General features: G+C 47.6%; 3 protein-coding genes across 5 annotated transcripts; 1 reads left to right on the top strand and 2 right to left on the bottom strand.

Annotated features, from left to right (window-relative positions):
• Positions 1-4,563: 4,563 nt before the first annotated feature.
• Positions 4,564-12,499, bottom strand: Tbcb (tubulin folding cofactor B). The gene is made up of 6 exons (XM_046448101.2): positions 12,315-12,499; positions 11,800-11,943; positions 8,083-8,179; positions 6,958-7,149; positions 5,088-5,160; positions 4,564-4,914 (listed from the first exon to the last, which is right to left on the bottom strand). The coding sequence occupies exons 1-6, from the start codon at positions 12,426-12,428 to the stop codon at positions 4,800-4,802; spliced, it is 735 nt and encodes a 244-aa protein (XP_046304057.1). The 5' UTR covers positions 12,429-12,499; the 3' UTR covers positions 4,564-4,799.
• Positions 12,500-12,636: 137 nt separating this feature from the next.
• On the top strand, positions 12,637-14,276 carry Polr2i (RNA polymerase II subunit I). 3 transcript variants are annotated; one of them, XM_046448126.2, is made up of 7 exons: positions 12,637-12,746; positions 13,074-13,176; positions 13,253-13,307; positions 13,549-13,622; positions 13,714-13,788; positions 13,894-13,945; positions 14,172-14,276. In XM_046448126.2, the coding sequence occupies exons 2-7, from the start codon at positions 13,118-13,120 to the stop codon at positions 14,232-14,234; spliced, it is 378 nt and encodes a 125-aa protein (XP_046304082.1). In that variant the 5' UTR covers positions 12,637-12,746; positions 13,074-13,117; the 3' UTR covers positions 14,235-14,276. The 3 variants fall into 3 exon arrangements, with proteins under 3 accessions (XP_046304082.1, XP_046304080.1, XP_046304081.1); XM_046448124.1 differs by having other exon boundaries at positions 12,644-12,746; positions 12,948-13,176; XM_046448125.2 differs by lacking the exon at positions 12,637-12,746 and having other exon boundaries at positions 12,760-13,176.
• A 7-nt stretch (positions 14,277-14,283) lies between these two features.
• Ovol3 (ovo like zinc finger 3) lies at positions 14,284-16,292 on the bottom strand. Its single transcript, XM_058580494.1, has 3 exons — positions 15,947-16,292; positions 14,994-15,195; positions 14,284-14,535 (listed from the first exon to the last, which is right to left on the bottom strand). Exons 1-3 carry the CDS (start codon positions 16,178-16,180, stop codon positions 14,327-14,329), a joined length of 645 nt encoding a protein of 214 aa, XP_058436477.1. The 5' UTR covers positions 16,181-16,292; the 3' UTR covers positions 14,284-14,326.
• Positions 16,293-18,016: the final 1,724 nt, after the last annotated feature.

Consider the following 18,016-nt stretch of genomic DNA (forward strand, 5'->3'; position numbering starts at 1 on the left):
CACTATTACTTTATCACAGGGATCAGGTTTCTGATCAGAATGAATAACCAAAAGGATTACTACAGACCTAAAATGATCGATATTTTTATTGAAATGCATCCCCCCACACTACCTAGCAGATTTGGTGATTTTATTCCTCTTTGCTCCATGCCCACAACCTTATTAATATAGAATTTACTAAAAAACAAAAATGGTCAGTAATTATCTGTTTTTTAAACTACCAGGCAAAGGCTGTGTCTAATTCACGGGTGTGTTTCCAGCATCAGATATAATATACTGTGGGGCCTCAAAACTGTGATTAAAAAAAATGTGGGGAAATTATGTTGATGTTCAGTCTTCCATCTGCACTGGGTTTATGCTCAGGGTTTATGAAATCAAGCAAGGTTCACTTTGCTCTCAAAGAGGGGAGGGTGGGCAGGCATGGGCAACTGTTGCAGGAGGAAGAGTTAGTGGATCTGTTAGAAGAAAATCCATAACTCCTTTCTGCTGCTTCCCCTTGAGGTTTTGGATCTAGTGACCCTAGACCATAGTTAAAGGATAAAGTCCATGGTCTTTTTTTTTAGGTATTGGGGATTGAACTCAGGGCCTTGCACATGCTAGGCAAGCACTGAGCTATATACCCAGCCGTTTACTTTTTTTTTTGTTATTTTTTATATTTTTGGTACTGGTGATTGAACACTCAGCCACTGAGCCACATCCCCAGCCCTCTTTTGTATTTTATTTAGAGACAGGGTCTCACTGAGTTGCTTAGTGCCTTGCTTTTGCTGAGGCTGGCTTTGAACTCTGGATCATCCCTCAGCTTCCCAAGCCACTGGGATTACAGGCGTGCACCATTTAAAAGGCATGTCCTTTTAAAGTTTTTTTTAAATAAAAGTGAATGAAAGGAGGCTGCCTAGCACAGGAATATGTTCCAAGGCACACTTTTCATATGTGGGATCTGCTGGATTGATGAATGCTCATCGATATGAGAAGTTAAAATGTATAGATCATTTCTAGGGCAGGTTTTTTTTTTTTTTTTTAAGAATATGGTAAAACTTCACACTGTCTTCTCCCATTTGCCAGCACAAAGTTGACAATTTTGAAAATCCCCAGAAATTGTGAAGCCATTGATAGGTCCTGGAAGTGTGAATAACCACATGGAAGTTACTAGCAATCACTGAGAACACCTGCATTGGACTGAGCACATAGAGGTTATTTGTTGTAGTATCTGGTGTCATGCCAACACTTTTTTGTGGTGTTGGAGATGGAACTTGGGGCCTTGCACATGCTAGGCAAGTGTTTACTACTGAACTACACACCCCAGCCCTTATGCCTACACATTGATCACCATTCCCCCTCCTCTGTGGGCACCCTAATATCAGTAAAGTGTAAGCATCAGGTCATTCTGTAAAGTGAGTCTCTAATCTCTAATTATGATCCAAGCTTTCATATAGCATGTCTAGGTTTCCAATTTGGAAATTATCTGCATGATCCCATCCATTGCCAGTTTACCATGTTGAAAACTGGAAGGTGTTAAAGCACACCTTGGAAGATTGTCCAGACCTTCCACCTCAGTTTGGCAGATCTGCATGCTTGTGAACCTTACCTGGAGCTCAGAGGTATGATTTTGGGTGGTCAGTGCAGTTATGGGGAGCACATGATTCTCTTGCCCCTTATTTGTCTTGCCCACGTCCTGCACAGGCAACGGAATTGGGGTCCCTCTTGGTGCAGTGAGCTGGCTGTGAAATAAAAGCTAAGAAAGAGAAAATGGCAAAGAAACCACAGGACACAGGAAGTAACTTTAGAAAGCAGGGGTAGGACGGCTCTCCGATATTAGTGATCCAGCTTCCACACTGGACAGAGAGAGATCTGGAGCCCGCGCTTGCTTTATTTATGTGGGGGAACATCAAAGGTTTTTCATAGAATGTTATTTGCCAAATAAGGCAGGAGATGGGCTGTCCAGATCCAATGCCCAATTGTGGAGGAGCTAGGAGAGCTATCCTACTACTAGAACAGGGACAGAGATCTCACGCCTTGGGCAGTCTACACATGGGAAAACTGGGATCATTCTCAAGAAAGGACATAAGTCCTCCATGGCTCAGTACCGAGTAAAGGACCACTCAAGTAGCTTCATGGATGGCTTCCCACACTTTTGGCTTCATCATCTGGAGATGTACTCTGACACCCAGTTTTTTTTTAATATTTATTTTTTAGTTGTAGTTGGACACAATATCTTTATTTTATTTATTTTTATGTGGTGCTGAGGATTGAACCCAGGCTTCGCATGTGCTAGGCGAGTGCTCCACCACTGAGCCACAACCCCAGCCCCTGATACCCAATTTTAAAGTGAGTCTCAGATCCTCAGTGCTGATTCTTATTCTGCTGGACACACTAGCTGAACTTGCTTGTGGTGCTGGTTGGGAAGCTGGGGTTACCTTCTCCAATGCTTTGACAATTCCTTGACAGGAAAGGGTTCTAAGTCTTGGAGTCCTTTTCTAAAGTAACTTTGTTTTTTGTAGATGGATAACTTTATTGGTCTCTCTGTGTGGGTGCAAGTATAGATATGTATGTCTGTCTATCCCTTGCAAGTGTTTGATGTCAGTCTCTTGAGTGTTTTCTGTGTGCATGTGTGTGACTCCATAGTGTGTGTGGAAATTTGTACACACTGTTTTGCACGTGAACTCTGTTGTCTAGTCATAGTCTATAGGCTGTCCTGTGTTTGAGGGAGCGTCCAGGTATTTGGGGTGTCCTCTATCTTACTGTGACAGGCATCAGAGTAACATCAGGCTTTATGTGAGATGTGAACAGCTTCTTAAGGATCTCCTCAGCCTGCAGGCAGTTCAACTTCATTCTTTTTAACTGTAGTTGTCCCTGCTGCTGCTTTCCCTTTCTCCAGAAGTTATAATTAAGTAATTGCAATAAATAAGCTGCCTAATTAATAGTCATTCTATGAAGGATCCCTCCCAGAAACTAATGAAGGGTTATCACTGCACCTGCAGACACATGCATAGTAAAATTCAGGCTCCCCAGAACACACTGAATGCACATGCATGTCACATGCTCTGTAATGCTAAGGCTTCATGTCACTTTTAGTATGTGGATTCTTTTCTTTAAAATATTAAGTGAACAGGTAAAGCCTCCACCCACAGGGACTGTGACAAGACCACTTGTTGGCTCTCATTGTCCTTTCTGTCTCCCTGCTTTTTTTTTTTTTTTTTTTTTGGTACCTTGGATTTAACTCCTGCACTTGACCACTGAGCCACATCCCCAGCCCTATTTTGTATTTTTATTTAGAGACAGGGTCTCATTGAGTTGATCAGTGCTTCCTTGTGGCTTTGAACTCCTGCCTCAGCCTCCCAAGGTGCTGGGATTACAGATATGTACCACAGCACCCTCTCCCTGCTTTTTAAAAAATATCCTTTTAGTTGAACACAATACCTCTATTTATTTGTTTTCATGTGGTGCTGAAGATTGAGCCTGGGGCCTCTACTGCTAGGCAAGCACTCTACCACTGAGCCACAACCCCTACAGGAACTTTTGATAGCTGGCTGGAAACATGGTGCCCTGAACAAAGACTACACTTCCCAGACTCCTTTGCAGTGTCACATGTAGTAATGTAGAAAAATTCTGATCAATGAATTAAGGATAGTTTGTAGTTGTACATCTTCCTTAAAGGCAAAGATCTCCCCTCCCCTTCTATTCTTCCTCCTGGTTGTAGCAGATGAGGTAGGAATCATGAGTAGATGGGAGAGCAAGACACAAGGAGATGGAAAGCAGCCCTGAAGTAGTGTGGGGAGATTAATATATAAACTCTTGATTTCATGAAACTTTTTTTTTTCTGTGGGGGAGGGACTGGGGACTGAACCCAGGGGGCTCTATTGCTGAGCTACATCCCCACAACTTTTTTTTTTTGTACAGGGGATTAAACTCAGGGGCACTTGACCACGAAGCCACAGACTCAGCCCTATTTTGTACTTTCTTTAACGACAGGATCTTAGCGAGTTGCTTAGTCCCTCGATTTTGCTGAGGCTGGCTTTGAACTTGCTATCTTCCTGCCTCGGCCTCCCGAGCCTCTGGGATTACAGGTATGGGCTGCACCCACCTCCCAGAACTTTTCATTTTCTATTTTGAGATAGGTTCTCACTAAGTTGCTTAGGGCCTTGCTAAATTCTGAGACTGGTTTTGAACTGCAATCTTCCTGCCATGTGTGGCTGCATGAGACTTTAAATGAAAAATAATTAAACTCTCATCCTGTTTAAGCTACTATTATTTGAAGACTCTGTTTAAATTGCAGAACATTATATTGAATAGCAAAGGACAAAGAGCAATCATTTCATAGGCCTTTCGCTATCACTCGAAGGATAAAGACTTGCTGGGTGCCAATGTGTGCCTGAAATCTGAGTGACCTGGGAGGCTGAGGCAGGAGGATCACAAGTTACAAGGCTAGCCTCAGCAATTTAGCAAGGCCCTAAGCAACTTAGTGAGAACCTGTGTCTCAGATAAAAAATAAGGTCTGTGGATGTATCTCAGTGGTAGAGCACTCCAGTAAAGAAATAAATAAATAAAGTCTCACCCTACTCAAACTCTGCTTTGCCTAGGTCCTTATTTAATCCTCATTTACCCAGCTTCTTCATGCCACTTCCACATACTTCCCAGGTTTCTGATGCATTTAATGTACAAATCTCTAAAATCAATGGGAGGGGAAAAGGTGAATAAAATTAAAATGAGGTCAGGAGCAGAGGGCCAGGGGTACACACGTAGAGAAGGGCAATGAGTGGCTGAGACAGGAGCTGGAACAGGGAGATGCCCTTCCCTGGGTGTCACATCTCGTCCAACCCATAGTCTTCCTCTGGGAAATCCCCCACTGTCACAACCGATGGCTTGACGAAGGCTCCATACTTGGGCTGGCATTCGAAGTAGCGTTTCCCATTCACACTGCAGAACATGATGGGGAAGCAGTGGTCAAAGAATCCCATGTGGCTCCCACTCAAAATGCAGTATGACATTATAACAGGCTCACTCAGCAGCATGCGTGGAATTACACATACATGTTCACATATGCATTCCCAGACACACATACACAGATGTCTCAATGGAACACTTGTTACCTGCCATCGTTTTTCCCTAATGGCTCATCATAGCGGACACCAATCCAGTAGCCGGGCTTGAAATCTGTGAGTCCTGCCCAGAAGAGAAATTCTGATGAAACCTCTGGACACATCTCACCTGGAATCTGTGCTTGCTCATCAAGGAAAGCCTGTCCTGGTGAAAACCACTCCTTGCTACTTTGATTGCTTCCACCCAGGACCACCTTTATCTCCTGTCAGACCAAGATAATTGCAGCTTTGCTGATCTCCTAGCTCCCACCCTGCCCCCTATTCCCTCAGCCAAGAGTTTTTGGGTAGATTTACTTAGGCAAATCTACCAGGATTGAACCCAGGGGTGCTTAACCACTGAGCCACAACCCTGGCTCCTTTTCTTAAAATTTCATTTAGAGACAGGGTTTTACTAAGTTCTTAGGTCCTCACTAAGTTGCTGAGGCTGGCTTTGAACTGGTGATCCTCCTGCCTCAGCCTCCCAAGCTGCTGGAATTACAAGTGTGCACCATGGTACCAGGCATGAAGAGGTCTTTGTAAAACCCAAGGGGGCTGGGTTTGGTGGTACACATCTGTGATCTCAGTGGCTCGAGAGGCTGAGGCAGAACTTCAAGTTCAAGGGAGGCCTCAGCAAGACTTTTTCTCAAAACAAACTAAAAAGGATTGGGGATGTGACTCAGTAGCAGAGTGCCCTTAGTTCAATCTCCATTCCCCCAGACACACAAAACTTAAGATGGGATGGCACTGCCACAGCTCTGAGAGGTCTCAGAATAAACACTGACATTTGACCTTGGGTTGCTAGGCTCCAGAACTCTTAAGAAATCAACTTCTGATGTTTTAACCACTCTATGTGTGGTACCTGGTTAGGGAAATCCTAGCAAATTATGCACAATCAACAACAAAAAACAACACAACCCAATTAAAAATTGGGCAAAGGATCTGAGTAGACATTTCTCCAAAGAAAATACACTAATGGTCAAGAAGACATGAAATGATGCTCAACATTATTAGCTATCAAAAAGATACAAACCAAAAACATGATGTTCTACTTCACACCCACCAGAATACCTAGAATAAAAATGTCAGATAACAATTGTGTGGATGAAGATATGAAGAAATTGGAACCTTGCTGGTGGAAATGTAAAATGGTGCAGCTGCTTTGGGAAATAGGCTGGCAATTCCTCCAAAGGTTAAGCAAAGAATTATATGTGAGGCAAATTCTCCTCTTAGGTATAGAGAAATGAGAACATGTCCATGCAAAAGCTTACCATATGAGAATGTTCATACAGTATTATTCATAATAGCCAAAGAGTGGAAAAGACCCAAATGTCCATCAACTGATGAATGAACAAATAAAACATGGTATATCTATATAATGCAAAATACTGATACATGCACAATACGGATGAACCTTGAAAACAATATGTGAATACAGCCAAGGACTGCATATTTAGGATTCCTTTCATAGAAAACAACCAGAATAGGCAAATCTACAGAGACAGAATGTAGATTAGTGGTTGGCTAGGGCTGGGGAGGTAAGGCTTCAGAAATGGGGAAAGGCTGATAATGGTTTTAGGATATCCTGTGAGGGTAACAGAAATATTCCAAAATTGACAACTAGCGATGTGGCACAATTCTCTGAACATACTAAAAACTAGTGAACTATATACTTAATGAGCGAGTTGTGCGATCCATGAATTTTATCTGCGCCTCTCACTTTTCCACCATCAACGCTCTGGGTTGTCACTGTCAGCTGGAATTGGAATTTCCTCGAATGCCAAGGCCCTGGCATTGCCAACCTCAGGACAAAGCATAAGGTCTCAGAGACTCAACTGAATTAATGAATGGTATCTTGGGATCAGGAATCCTGTGAGCCACATACCTACATACATGACAGTGCCCCGGCGACTGGCCTGTCCAGGTACCCGCACCTCACAGCGGCTGCCCACAGAAATGGTGCTGGCTTGGGCCCTCTCCTCTGTAAGGCGCTGGTTGGTCTCGGCTTCTTGCTGTGCTCGCTCCTCTTCATTGTATCGGCCTACCTTGCTGCGCTTCAGGAAGGAGCGAACTGTGTCTGTGGGCAGGGTGGGGGACAGGGTCAGACCTGATCTCTGGGGATGTGTCTCTGACCTCTTCAGATAACATCCAGCCACAAGGGGCTAGAATATTCCATATTCATGGAGTATTTCTTCTAGGTGTCAGAGAGCTGTCCCCAAGCTCCATAAGTCTCCCACCATAGCTTTGATTTTTTCCCGTGACTCCTGGGGTCTCCCTACAATCTAGAAACTAAAGGGATGCAACCAGCCTCCAGTCCTTCACATGACCCCATCTTTTTTTTTTTTTTTTTTTGTACTGAGGAAGTAACCCAGGGGCACTGCTTTACCACTGAGCCACATCCCAGCCTTTTTTATTTTTTGAGACAGGTTCTGACTAAGTTGCTGAGATTGTCCTCAAACTTGCAATCCTCCTGACTCAGCCTCCCGGGTCACTGGGATTACAGGTGTGTGCCCTGTAACGTGTGTGCCCATCTTCTTACATATCCCTCCAGTCTTAGGTTCACCTTCAGCCAGTTGCTGCAAGCCCCCTTCCTTCCCACCACACATTCTGACCCATCAGCAGAAGCCTGAACTGACTGCCATTCTGTCCTCTCCACAGCCCACTAGATTCTGTCCTTATACCCCATCTGCCCCACCCCATGCCTCCATCTGGCCCTGAATGCTCCCCACAAACCATTCTCCTGCATTCCCCAAAGGCCCCCTTCATCTTCCTAGGCCCTCATTTGCTTCCCCTCACATACTTAGGAGTCCCCATTCCTACCCCATGCCCTGTTCACCTTAATCATGTACCCACAGTCCCATGCCCTCATATGTACCCACAATGAACCTCACCCCTTCCTCCATCTTCCCAAGCCCTCTGCCTGATTTCTGACCTCCCTGTGATGGTCCTCTCAGTCCTACCTGGCTTCTTACCACACACCCTCATCCATCCCATCCCATGTGTTCTGTACCTTGCCTCTGGTCATAGGCTTCTTGAGAGAGCTCGAATTTTTCCACTTTGGACACGTCCTCATACTCTCCAAGGCGGGCACCACTGTGGTCAATGACCTGTGGTGAGGAGAGGAAGGTCAGCAGGAATCAGTCTAGCCAGGAAGGCCTGGGATGCTGGGGTACAGCTGCATGCTAGAGCACTCTACACACTCAAGTTTTTCCTGACTTGAAAAAGACACCTTCACCTTTATCCAAGCTATCTCCCCTCTCCTGAGCCCAGCAGTGTAGATATCTACACTGGCCATCTCTCCTTTCTCCTCGCCATCCAAAACCCTGGAGGCTGGATCTGCCCCGAGATGTACCCTACACACTAGCACCCATATCACTGATAGCCCTGAAGTCAATGAATCTAACTGGCAGAGATCAGACCTGGCTCATAGCCCTCTAGGCAGTACATCTATCCTCTCTGGGACTCTGGGACCCTCGCAGGATGGCCCCCATCTCCAGAACACCTCTTCTTGAGCTATTCCAAGTGTTCACCCACTCATTGCTTATGGAGCTCCTCCAAAGGTACCCAGGAGGTCCTGAGCTGGGCACTGGGAACATGGTATAAAAAGAGACAACCCGTGCCCGCAGGCAGTGCTTATTCTGCTGTGCTGGGGGACCCAGCCGTAAACAAACAAATAGAGACATGGACTAAACACTACTTGATGGCCAGGGCGAAAGACAAAAATACAACAAAGAAGATAAGGAGCATGGGAAGGTGGCCAGGGCAGGCTTTCAAAAGGAGGGGATGTCTGAGCCAAAGCCTAAAGGATGAGAAGGAACAGCAGGTGTGAAAACCAGAAGCAGATACATCCTTGACCTTCTGGAGGAGGAGAAGTTGGTGTGGGTGCGGTGAAGGGAGCTAGTGGGAGAATGGGCAAGATAACAGATCACTGTAGACTTTGGGTTTTACCTGCATTGTGGTGCAGAGATGGCTCTCATATGGATCAGGGGTTCATAGGCTCCCTCTGCTGCAGACTGTTGGGGTAGGGATGGGAGCAATGAGGCCAGGGGAGGGGTTGGGATGTCCAGGAGGGAGGGGTGAAGGCTGGATCAAGGTGGGTGCAGTGGGAGTAAGGGAAGAATTTAGATTCGGGATGATTTTGTAGGTGGAGCCAACAGGGTTTGTGACAGATTGGGAGTGGGGAAAAGAGTGGGGAAAGAAAGGGATCAAGGACAATCCTAAAGTGTTTAGTCTGAACCACTAGGCTAACACGGCAAAATAAAAATGGTCCTTACCTCCAAGTCTAGGATCGCTAAGAATTTCTATTCCCTAGGTCATGAATTTTTTTAAAGTTTGAAAAACTGTCATTTTAAGCAGTGCATGTAGCTGATATTTACCAACAGAAAAGGAATTTTAGGAAAAAAACAAAATTCCCAGAGGTTCCAACCCTGGGACACTATCCTTGAATAGCCTGGGATGTACCACATGGGTGTGAAGCCCTCCTGATTGAGGGTGCTGCCACCCATGACTGACCCCACTTGCATCCCTCGGCTGTAGCTGTTGGTCAGCCCCAAGTCTCAGTTCTGTGGGCCCAGCAGAGTCCTGACTCACAACTGCTAGTCCTGCCCATCACTTCATCTGGACTCTTACAGTATCCTCCTCCTGGTGTCCCTGCTCCTCCTGTCCCCCAGTCTGTTCCTCACCTGCAGCCCAAGGGAGCTCGTGAAAACCTGAGTCAGAGCAGGGCCCTTAGGCTGACTCCTTCCCAGTTTCCACTTTCTTCACCCACAGTCCGGCACCCACTGTGCTCCCTCCCACTGCAGGGTGCTTGCATGTGCTATGTCCTCCTGCCAGAGCACCTTTTCCCCTTTTTGGTTAACTTTCCCTTTTCTGTAGGTCTCTGATCAAACAGCACCCGCTCCAGGAATCCTCCCAGACCTCATGATAGGTCAGATACCCCAGTATAGGGTCTCCCAGCTCCATGATCTCCTGCAAGGCCCTCAGTTAAAACTTACCTTTCATATTTGCTCCTGTGATCATTTGGCTAACATCTACCTCACACACTAGACACAGCTAAAACAGGGACCTCCTCAGATATGACTCACAGCTATACTCCTGGCACAATACAGATGTTCAATTACTGAATAACAAAGGACAGAAAATAAAGAACCAGTACTCTGGACACATGAACTTCTAGAGTCGTGCAGACAAAATGAAAAATTCTATCAATAGTTCATGCTTAAGAAAGTATATTTCATCCTGAAGTTGAGTTTTGTCCTCTGCAAAATGAGGATAATTATACCATCTTCTTGGTCTTTTTTTTTTTGGGGGGGGGGGTGTACTGGCGAAGCACTCCTGCTTTACCAGTTCTTATTTTTTATTTTGGGGGAGGGCCTTACTAAGTTTCCAAGGGTCTTGCTAAGTTGCTGAGGTTGGCCTTGAACTTGCAATCCTCCTGCCTCAGCCTACCAAGTTTCTGGGATATAGGTATGCGTCCTGCACTTGACCTCTTGGTCTTATTTTGTAGAGTCAACTCATCATCCAACAGTGATTCACTGAGTATCCTCTGTGCCAGGCATTGTTCCAGATGCTGAGGACACAGCAGTGAAACAGAGTGATGAAAATTTCCACTCTCCTGGACACTCAAATCAGGGAGACACAAAATAAACCAGACCAGTGAGAAAAATCCAGAGTATGTCAGAGAGTGATAAGAGCTATGAGCAAAAATTTAAAATATACTCAGATGCAATGACAATATATCTGTAATCCAAGCAAACTTGGGAGGCTGAGGGAGGAGGATTCCAAGTTCAAAGCCAGTAAGCCCCTGTGTTGAAATAAAAAAATCTAAAATAAAGAACAAAAAGGGGGGAAGGGATGAAATTATAATTTTATATTTAGGCAGGTGAAGGTGTCACTTGAAATGTGACTTTTTTTTTTTTTTTGGTACTGGGGATTGAACCCAGGGGCACTTCACCACTGAGCTAACCCCCAGCCCCTTTTTATTTTTTAAATTTGAGGCAGGGCCTCACTAAGTTGCTTAGGGGCCTCACTAAATTGCTGAGGCTGTCTTCAAACTTGTGATCCTCCTGCTTCAGCAACCAGAGTTGCTGGAATTATAGGCACATGCCACTTTGCCCAGCAAAAGATGACATTTTAAGTAAACATAAGAAGAAAGGGGGAAGCCATGTGGACATATAGAGAATTATTCATGAAGAAAATATAATAAATATAATATAGCACATGCAAAGGCCCTAAAGTGGAGTTCATCTGGGATGTCTAAGGAACAATGTGCCAGGTAAAGACTGGGGTGGGAGAGGTGAATGCTAAGCAGAGAAAGAACAATGTAGGCACAAAGAGGTCCTCTGCATTCTAGCTTCTCCCAACCTGTCTAGCCTCATTGCTCACAGAGGCTCACCTCATGCTCTAGAACTCTGTACACTTTTTTCCATCTACTTGGGCATGCCCCTTCTACCTCTTTGCTCATCTTTAGGTCTCCTCAAATGTCCCTTCTTCCAGAAAGCTCTTTCTGAAACCTCCAGGTGGAGTCAAGTAAAACTTCTACCCCCAGTTCCCTAAGCCTTTACTATCCTAGCACAGACTACTCTGGACTGTCACTATCTATTGGTGTCTATCTGTGCTGGACTGGGGATGCCATGAGGGCAGGGCCTATATGGGTTATTACACAGGGCAAGCACAGCAAATATTTGTTGAGTAAATGAGGTATGGGATTCCAGCTGGGTGGCCTCACATGGATGCGGCAGCCGTCATCTACAGGATAGGAGCCCAGCAATGCATCCTCCTGATCCAACTTGCTGTAGAATTTGTCATCAACTCCATACAGCTCCAGTTCCATGCAGGAAGCAGGGCTGCCCACCACCAGCTCCAGTTTACACTGCGGGGATGAGGAGAAAGGGTGTCAGTGACCCCATCATCTGCCCTGAGGCTCCGCCTACTATTAGCAACCATCACCCTATCCCGGCTTCTCTAAAAGACCATCCAGGGCCTAGGAGGTTCTGAGGGGCCTTCCCGGCCCCACCTCCTCTACTCTAGCTCCTGCCTTCTGGAGCATCGGGTTTTTCTCTGGCCTCGCCCCTACTCTCTGCAATCTCAGATTCTCTCTAGCCCCATCTGCATAGGCCGGGTCTCCAGGCTCCCCAACCTCAGAAATCTCTAGCCCCGCCCCTTACATTCAGGCCCCTCCCCACCTTCGGGAAACCCCGCATTTTTTGCCCCACCCCTCTAGACCCCGCCCCCCAGTCACACCTTAAACTCAGCGATGGTGAGACTCCGACTGTACCGCTTCTCAGAGCGGAAACTGTTAAGGGAGCTGCTAATGAAAACGGTCACTGTGGGCGCCGATATTCCCGCCACCTCCATTTCGCCGCGCCTTGCCGTGGCCCGCAGCCCGATACAGCCGTCTCACGCCGGCTCCGCCGCCGCTGCTTCTGGGATACCAGCCCCGCCCCCACTCCCTGACCAGACCAATCCACGCGCTCTCACTTTTAGGATCCACCAATCGCCGCCGTCCCTTCTCCACTGCCGGGAAAAGGACTCGCCCTCTTCTTAGACCCAGCCAATCCCGAGAGGCCTTCCATAGTTCACAATTCTTCCAATAGCCACACCGGAAACGGCCGGGTCGGGCCTAAGCTGAAGCTGGGAGGAAGAACTGGCAGGAGTTATCCCGGTCCGCGAAGGGTAAGCGTGGCGCGTGTGCACTGGCGTGGATCCAAACAGAGAGTAATGGCTGCTTCTATTTATGTCCAGCACCTAGGGGGTCACTTTGTGCATCATATTCCCGGATTTTGCACTATATCCATCCCATTCTGTAAAATGGGGAGGCGAAGTGCCGAAATTGGAAGCAATTACCATAGAATATTTTTAAAAAATTAAATCAAGGGAAGCAATCAGCCAAACCTAAGCGTGGAGAGAGCCGAGCACAGGGCTACCGTCAGCTTATACACGTGCGCGGCTCCGTCCCTCTTTGGCGCCGCTGCTTGGCCTGACCCTTCCCGCGACCTGTAGCGCGGCGGAGCAAGTGCGGAAGGCTTGACAGGCAGTTCGTCGCTATGGAACCAGATGGGACCTACGAACCGGGCTTCGTGGGCATTCGATTCTGCCAGGAATGGTGAGAAGGGAAGCAGGTGCGGAAGGGGAGCAAGGACTTGCTCAAGGGCTGACCTCTGACTTCCTCCTCCCTACAGTAACAACATGTTGTACCCCAAGGAAGACAAGGAGAACCGCATTCTGCTTTATGCGGTGAGTGCGAGCTCGCAGGCCTCCCCGTGGCCTCCAGCCGCCCCACTGGATCCCCTCGTGGCAGCATGCTACTCAGTGTGACGCACACTTCCTATTCGCTCCCGAAGTGTATTGATCTCACCTCCTATCACTTTCTTGTCCATCCGGCCCGTAGTCATCCCCTCCGGGAATCTCCCTGCCCTCCCATTCCTATTGGTGACCCCTAGTCTCTTGGTGACCCTCCACACTCGCCCTTTCACAGTGCCGGAATTGTGATTATCAGCAGGAAGCCGATAACAGCTGCATCTACGTCAACAAAATCACTCACGAAGTGGAGTGAGTGTCGTGACCAGGGATTGGGGCAAGCAAGGGTGTTGTCTTGGGAGTCCGGGACTGAGCTTATTTATTCACCTCCCCATTCCTGCAGCGAACTGACCCAGATCATTGCTGATGTGTCCCAGGACCCCACGTTACCACGGACCGAGGACCATCCATGCCAGAAGTGAGTTCGCAGCTAGCAATGGGGCGGGAGCATGGCTTGTCCTACTGGGTGGTGGAGAGAGGTGGGAAAGGTGTATTAAACTGGGTGACTGGGGCTTTCCTTCAGGTGCGGCCACAAGGAGGCGGTGTTCTTCCAGTCACATAGTGCCCGGGCCGAAGTGAGTTGGGGGGGAAGTTTCCTGGGAACCTGGGGCTTGGTCTTTCCCTATGGGTGGAGATATAAATATCGGGGTGATCTTGCCCTTCCCTGAATCCTGGATTGGATCATTAATATTGGGAAAGTTTCCTTGGCTGTTCTTTTGGGATGAGGCCCTGCTGGATGGAGGGTCCTATGCTGTGCTCTGGAGGCTCCAGACCCTTCTAACCAATTATCCTTTCTACCAGGATGCCATGCGCCTGTATTATGTATGTACTGCCCCACACTGTGGCCACCGCTGGACCGAGTGACCCCTCTCTCTTTCTCCTAATAAATGCCAGGTTCTGTTTGTTTGTTTGTTTCCTGTGTTTATTTGCTTCATGGGTAGGATGCTGGTACAGTCTCAGGTGGCCCCATGCAGGGTGCGGTGCTGTGCATAGGCATCGGGCCGTGAACTGGTGAAGCCACAGTCCTCACACACGTGCAGCTTCTCCCTGCGCTCACGGTAAGCATAGCTGGCCGGCTGCCCGTGCACCTTGGCAAGGTGTGCTTCCAGGGAGCATCGCTGGGTAAATGCTTTACCACAAGCTCCACAACGGAATGGCCGGATTCCTGTGAAGAAGGGGTGCAGAGTCGGGCAGGGAAATGGCCTTCTGACTAAAGGTTTGCCACCTTCCTCTCCAAAATTGAGCATTTCCTGCCCCTATCCCAAACTCATCAAACTTCTATTTATGACCCATTTGCTACCCACCACCCAGTACAAACATGGGCCAAACCCCTGTGACCACTGTCCCTCACTAGAAAATTCCTTCCCCTGGGGAAGATGGTGGCAGATGTTCCTTTGCACCCTGCGATTTAGGACCTGAGTTCTGTAGCCAGCGTCCATCTTGTCTCCACTACCATGGCATCACCTTATACCCATTTGCTGGGGTCTGAGGTACATCAAGTCTCAGGCCTCCTGTTATCTGTGTCCCTGCCCTATGTACACAGACACTGGAAATTCCACATCCAGGGCACCATCACCATCCCAACTGGTCCAGAAGCCCCTCACAGTCCTTGCCACAACTCACCAGTGTGAGTCCTCATGTGGCGCTTGAGATCGAAGGCATCGTGAAAGCCTTTGCCACAGCAGCGGCACACATGGCGGCGAGCTGGACTGTGGCACTTGAGGTGTCGTGTCAGCATGCGCTGCAGTGGGAAGGCCTTGGGGCAGAGAGGGCAGCCAAGTGTCCCAGGGCTCCTGGGAGCAGAGGCCAGGGTTCCCTGCATGGGCTGCCAAGGGGATGCAGAAATTAGCCCCTCCATCTGGACCCTGCCCATACTTGGCATAAAAATACTTACAAAGAACTCAGAATGCAGGATGAGGAAGGCTGGAGTCTGATCAGTGCAAACACATGCCACCTTCTTTCCAGGGCCTTTCCTAACCAAACCCCATCATGCTTGCCTTGCTTGACATTTCTCCATAGCAAGTATCATCCTCCAACATACTAACACATATTTTTCTAGTTTTATTGTTTGTCCTCAGCACCAATCAGAAATAAAAATTGATTACAGTGTGGATTTTTGTCTTACTACTGTTAAGTGCTTAGCACCTGGCTCAGAATAAATAGTGAACTAACCTTGATCACATTTGCATTCTGGCTAGTGCTTTCCTTCTTCCCTTGCATGCACAGCTGAAATACCCCTTCTGAGAGGGCCCAGTAACCCTTATCCCCCATCCTGCTCTTATCACCTTGTTCCATGTTCTGGCATAAAAATTAATCACCATCCACTCTTTTGCTGGGATCCTTCTCTGCCCCACTGGACGTAGAGATATCTGGAGCACATCTGCGGCTGCCTACCCGAGGAATATGGGGCTTCATTGAGACCTAACTGAACTCTTTCTAGGACAGGAATGGCATTCCCAGCAGGGAAAACAGGTCTTGAGGCTGAAGGGCATGTGTAAACAGGCCCAGGAGTAAGGGGCTGTCAGCTTTTGGAAGGGGCAAAACACCTGGGGCCTGAGGGTCAGCTGCAGACTCACCGCTGCCCAGGGGTCCCCAAGGCGGGAAGACTGATGTGCCGGTAGCCCGGCCAGGCTGCTGCAGTCTGAAGAGAGAAAGCCGGTGGTGATGCCTTGCCTCTTCCCCTGCCCCTCATCCCCAGGCTCAGTGAGGGGCCCACCTGGAATATAGGCATCTCCTCGGAGCTGGTCAGGCAGGTGGCCCCAGTTAGGTGGTTGTGGACGCCGACTCCTGACCAGGAAGACACGAGGCATCACCTCAGGAATGGAGAGGTGGTTGCTCACAAGCAGAGTTTCCTCCTCCACCTGCTGTCAGACCTCAGCCCAGGACCACTATCCCAGGTGGGAAGGGAGGGATGTGGGGGAGGAACCTCTTTTTTATGCAAATTTTGAGACAAGCCCAGGGAGCAGACTTTGCTGGCTCTAGTAATCTCGACCCTAGGCCTGTCATTCATCCCCCTTCTTTTAGATCAGGTTCCTGAGGGTACTCTGCACCCTCGGGGACAGACAAAACTCCCAGAGGATCAAGCAAGGGGAAAAGAGCCTAGGCATCTCTGGGGGATGGTGAGAGGAGAGAAACATGGCTCCAGGACTGGCAGGAAGAAGGAGTTGAGCATTGTTTGTCAGGCAAATCAGTCACCACCGGACATCCAACAGCGTGCTTGGTTATTCAAATCACAGCAGCTGTCTGAGGAAGCAGGGGAAGGGGTGGCTGTGATTGTCCTGCTCTGGAGGGTGTAGGGAAGTCAGCAGAGTCAATAGGTAAGGACAAAATAAAGGTCTAGGCTGTGCATCCTCAGGTAGGAAGGAGGCTTTACCTCTCTGATCTTCAGAGACCCAAAGCTGATATAGTCAGAAGCTCTATTCAGGTGTATCAGGCATTAAAACACCTTTTTTTTTTTTTTAAATAAATCATTTCCTGTGACTTCCCTTTCCCGCTGTCTGGAAACTAAAGGGGGTCACCTGATACATCCAGGGGCTCCCTGTACCTTACCAGAAATTCAGGTTCTGTTCTACATCAGTTCTTCTCTAACTTCTGAACTGGGATTGAGGATTTTGAACACTCCTCATGAAATTATTTTCTCTCATTTATTTACCAACAATTTTCTAAGTTCTAACTAGAGACAGAACCTAGCTCAGCACTGAAAATGAACATATAAGTCCACAGAAGATAAAGCATTGACAGCTCAGGATGCTCAAGGCTGTGAAGGGGACCCAGATGTGGTGGCTCACACCTGTAATCCCAGCTACTCAGGAGGCCGAGGCAGGAGGATTGTTAAATTCTAGGTCAGCCTGGGCAATTTAACCAGACTGCCTCAAATGAAAAAGGCTGGGGTGGAGCTCAGTATTATTATTATTATTATTATTATTATTATTATTATTTTATATATTTTAGCATTTCTAGCAGGTCCTGGGTTCAACAAATAAATAAAAATAAATGTAAAATAAGTAAATAAACTGAAGAGAGTGAACAGGCAGAACCATCCAAGCTGTGACAGAAAAATCCTGGAAGACTTTGGGGTTCCCAGAAGAGACTCCTGATCAAGTGTGGGGATTCAGGTATGGCTTCCTGGATGTGATCCCTGAAAGTAGATGTTTCTGGTGAAAGGGAAAGGGTGTTCCAGGCAGAGGGAGCCTTCTACCAAGACTTGGCAGTGTGAGAAGGAATATCTGAAGGATATGGAGAATAAGTCCAAGAACATCTCTCCTATCTGCAGCTGTCTCCCCTATGGCTTTGTCTGGGGTAAAATTGAAGCTTTTGTCATTTAAAATCCCAGGCCTCAGCCAAAAGGAAGGGACACAAAAGGACTGAACAGGCATCTGACCCCTCATCCTATGGGTCAGCTGAACCCCAATACAATAAGCCCCAAGAAATTCCCTGTTCACACTCCCGTCCTACCCTAATGGATCAGCTGACCCTAATATTGTGAACCCCAGGAACTACCCTCCTGACCCACCCTAAATGAAGCCCATAAAACCCAGACCTGTATTTTATCCCGCTGCCATTTTCTATCCTCAAAATGAGCCACATGGAATGTTTGACCCATTGATTCTGCTGCTGAATAAAGGGCTTCCCACCTCCTGCCCTCT

This window comes from Marmota monax, unplaced genomic scaffold (assembly GCF_021218885.2).
Source record: "Marmota monax isolate L192 unplaced genomic scaffold, Marmota_monax_Labrador192_F-V1.1 WCK01_AAM20220418_F8-fsc00101, whole genome shotgun sequence".
In the NCBI taxonomy this organism is placed as follows: Eukaryota; Metazoa; Chordata; class Mammalia; order Rodentia; family Sciuridae; genus Marmota; species Marmota monax.

Bases quoted from the DNA above. Each gene is read 5' to 3' on its own strand.
- Polr2i (XM_046448126.2), top strand. From the start codon at position 13,118: ATGGAACCAGATGGGACCTACGAACCGGGCTTCGTGGGCATTCGATTC. The intron at 13,789-13,893 runs GTGAGTTCGCAG...GCTTTCCTTCAG, and splicing joins GAGGACCATCCATGCCAGAA to GTGCGGCCACAAGGAGGCGG. The intron at 13,946-14,171 runs GTGAGTTGGGGG...CCTTTCTACCAG, and splicing joins CACATAGTGCCCGGGCCGAA to GATGCCATGCGCCTGTATTA.
- Tbcb (XM_046448101.2), bottom strand. From the start codon at position 12,428: ATGGAGGTGGCGGGAATATCGGCGCCCACAGTGACCGTTTTCATTAGC. The intron at 8,180-11,799 runs GTGAGGCCACCC...TCCTCACCACAG, and splicing joins ATGACGGCTGCCGCATCCAT to GTCATTGACCACAGTGGTGC. The intron at 4,915-5,087 runs GTAACAAGTGTT...CATGTTCTGCAG, and splicing joins TTAGGGAAAAACGATGGCAG to TGTGAATGGGAAACGCTACT.
- Ovol3 (XM_058580494.1), bottom strand. From the start codon at position 16,180: ATGCCTCGTGTCTTCCTGGTCAGGAGTCGGCGTCCACAACCACCTAAC. The intron at 15,196-15,946 runs GTGAGTCTGCAG...TCCCCTTGGCAG, and splicing joins TTGGGGACCCCTGGGCAGCG to CCCATGCAGGGAACCCTGGC. The intron at 14,536-14,993 runs GTGAGTTGTGGC...CCTTCTTCACAG, and splicing joins CCACATGAGGACTCACACTG to GAATCCGGCCATTCCGTTGT.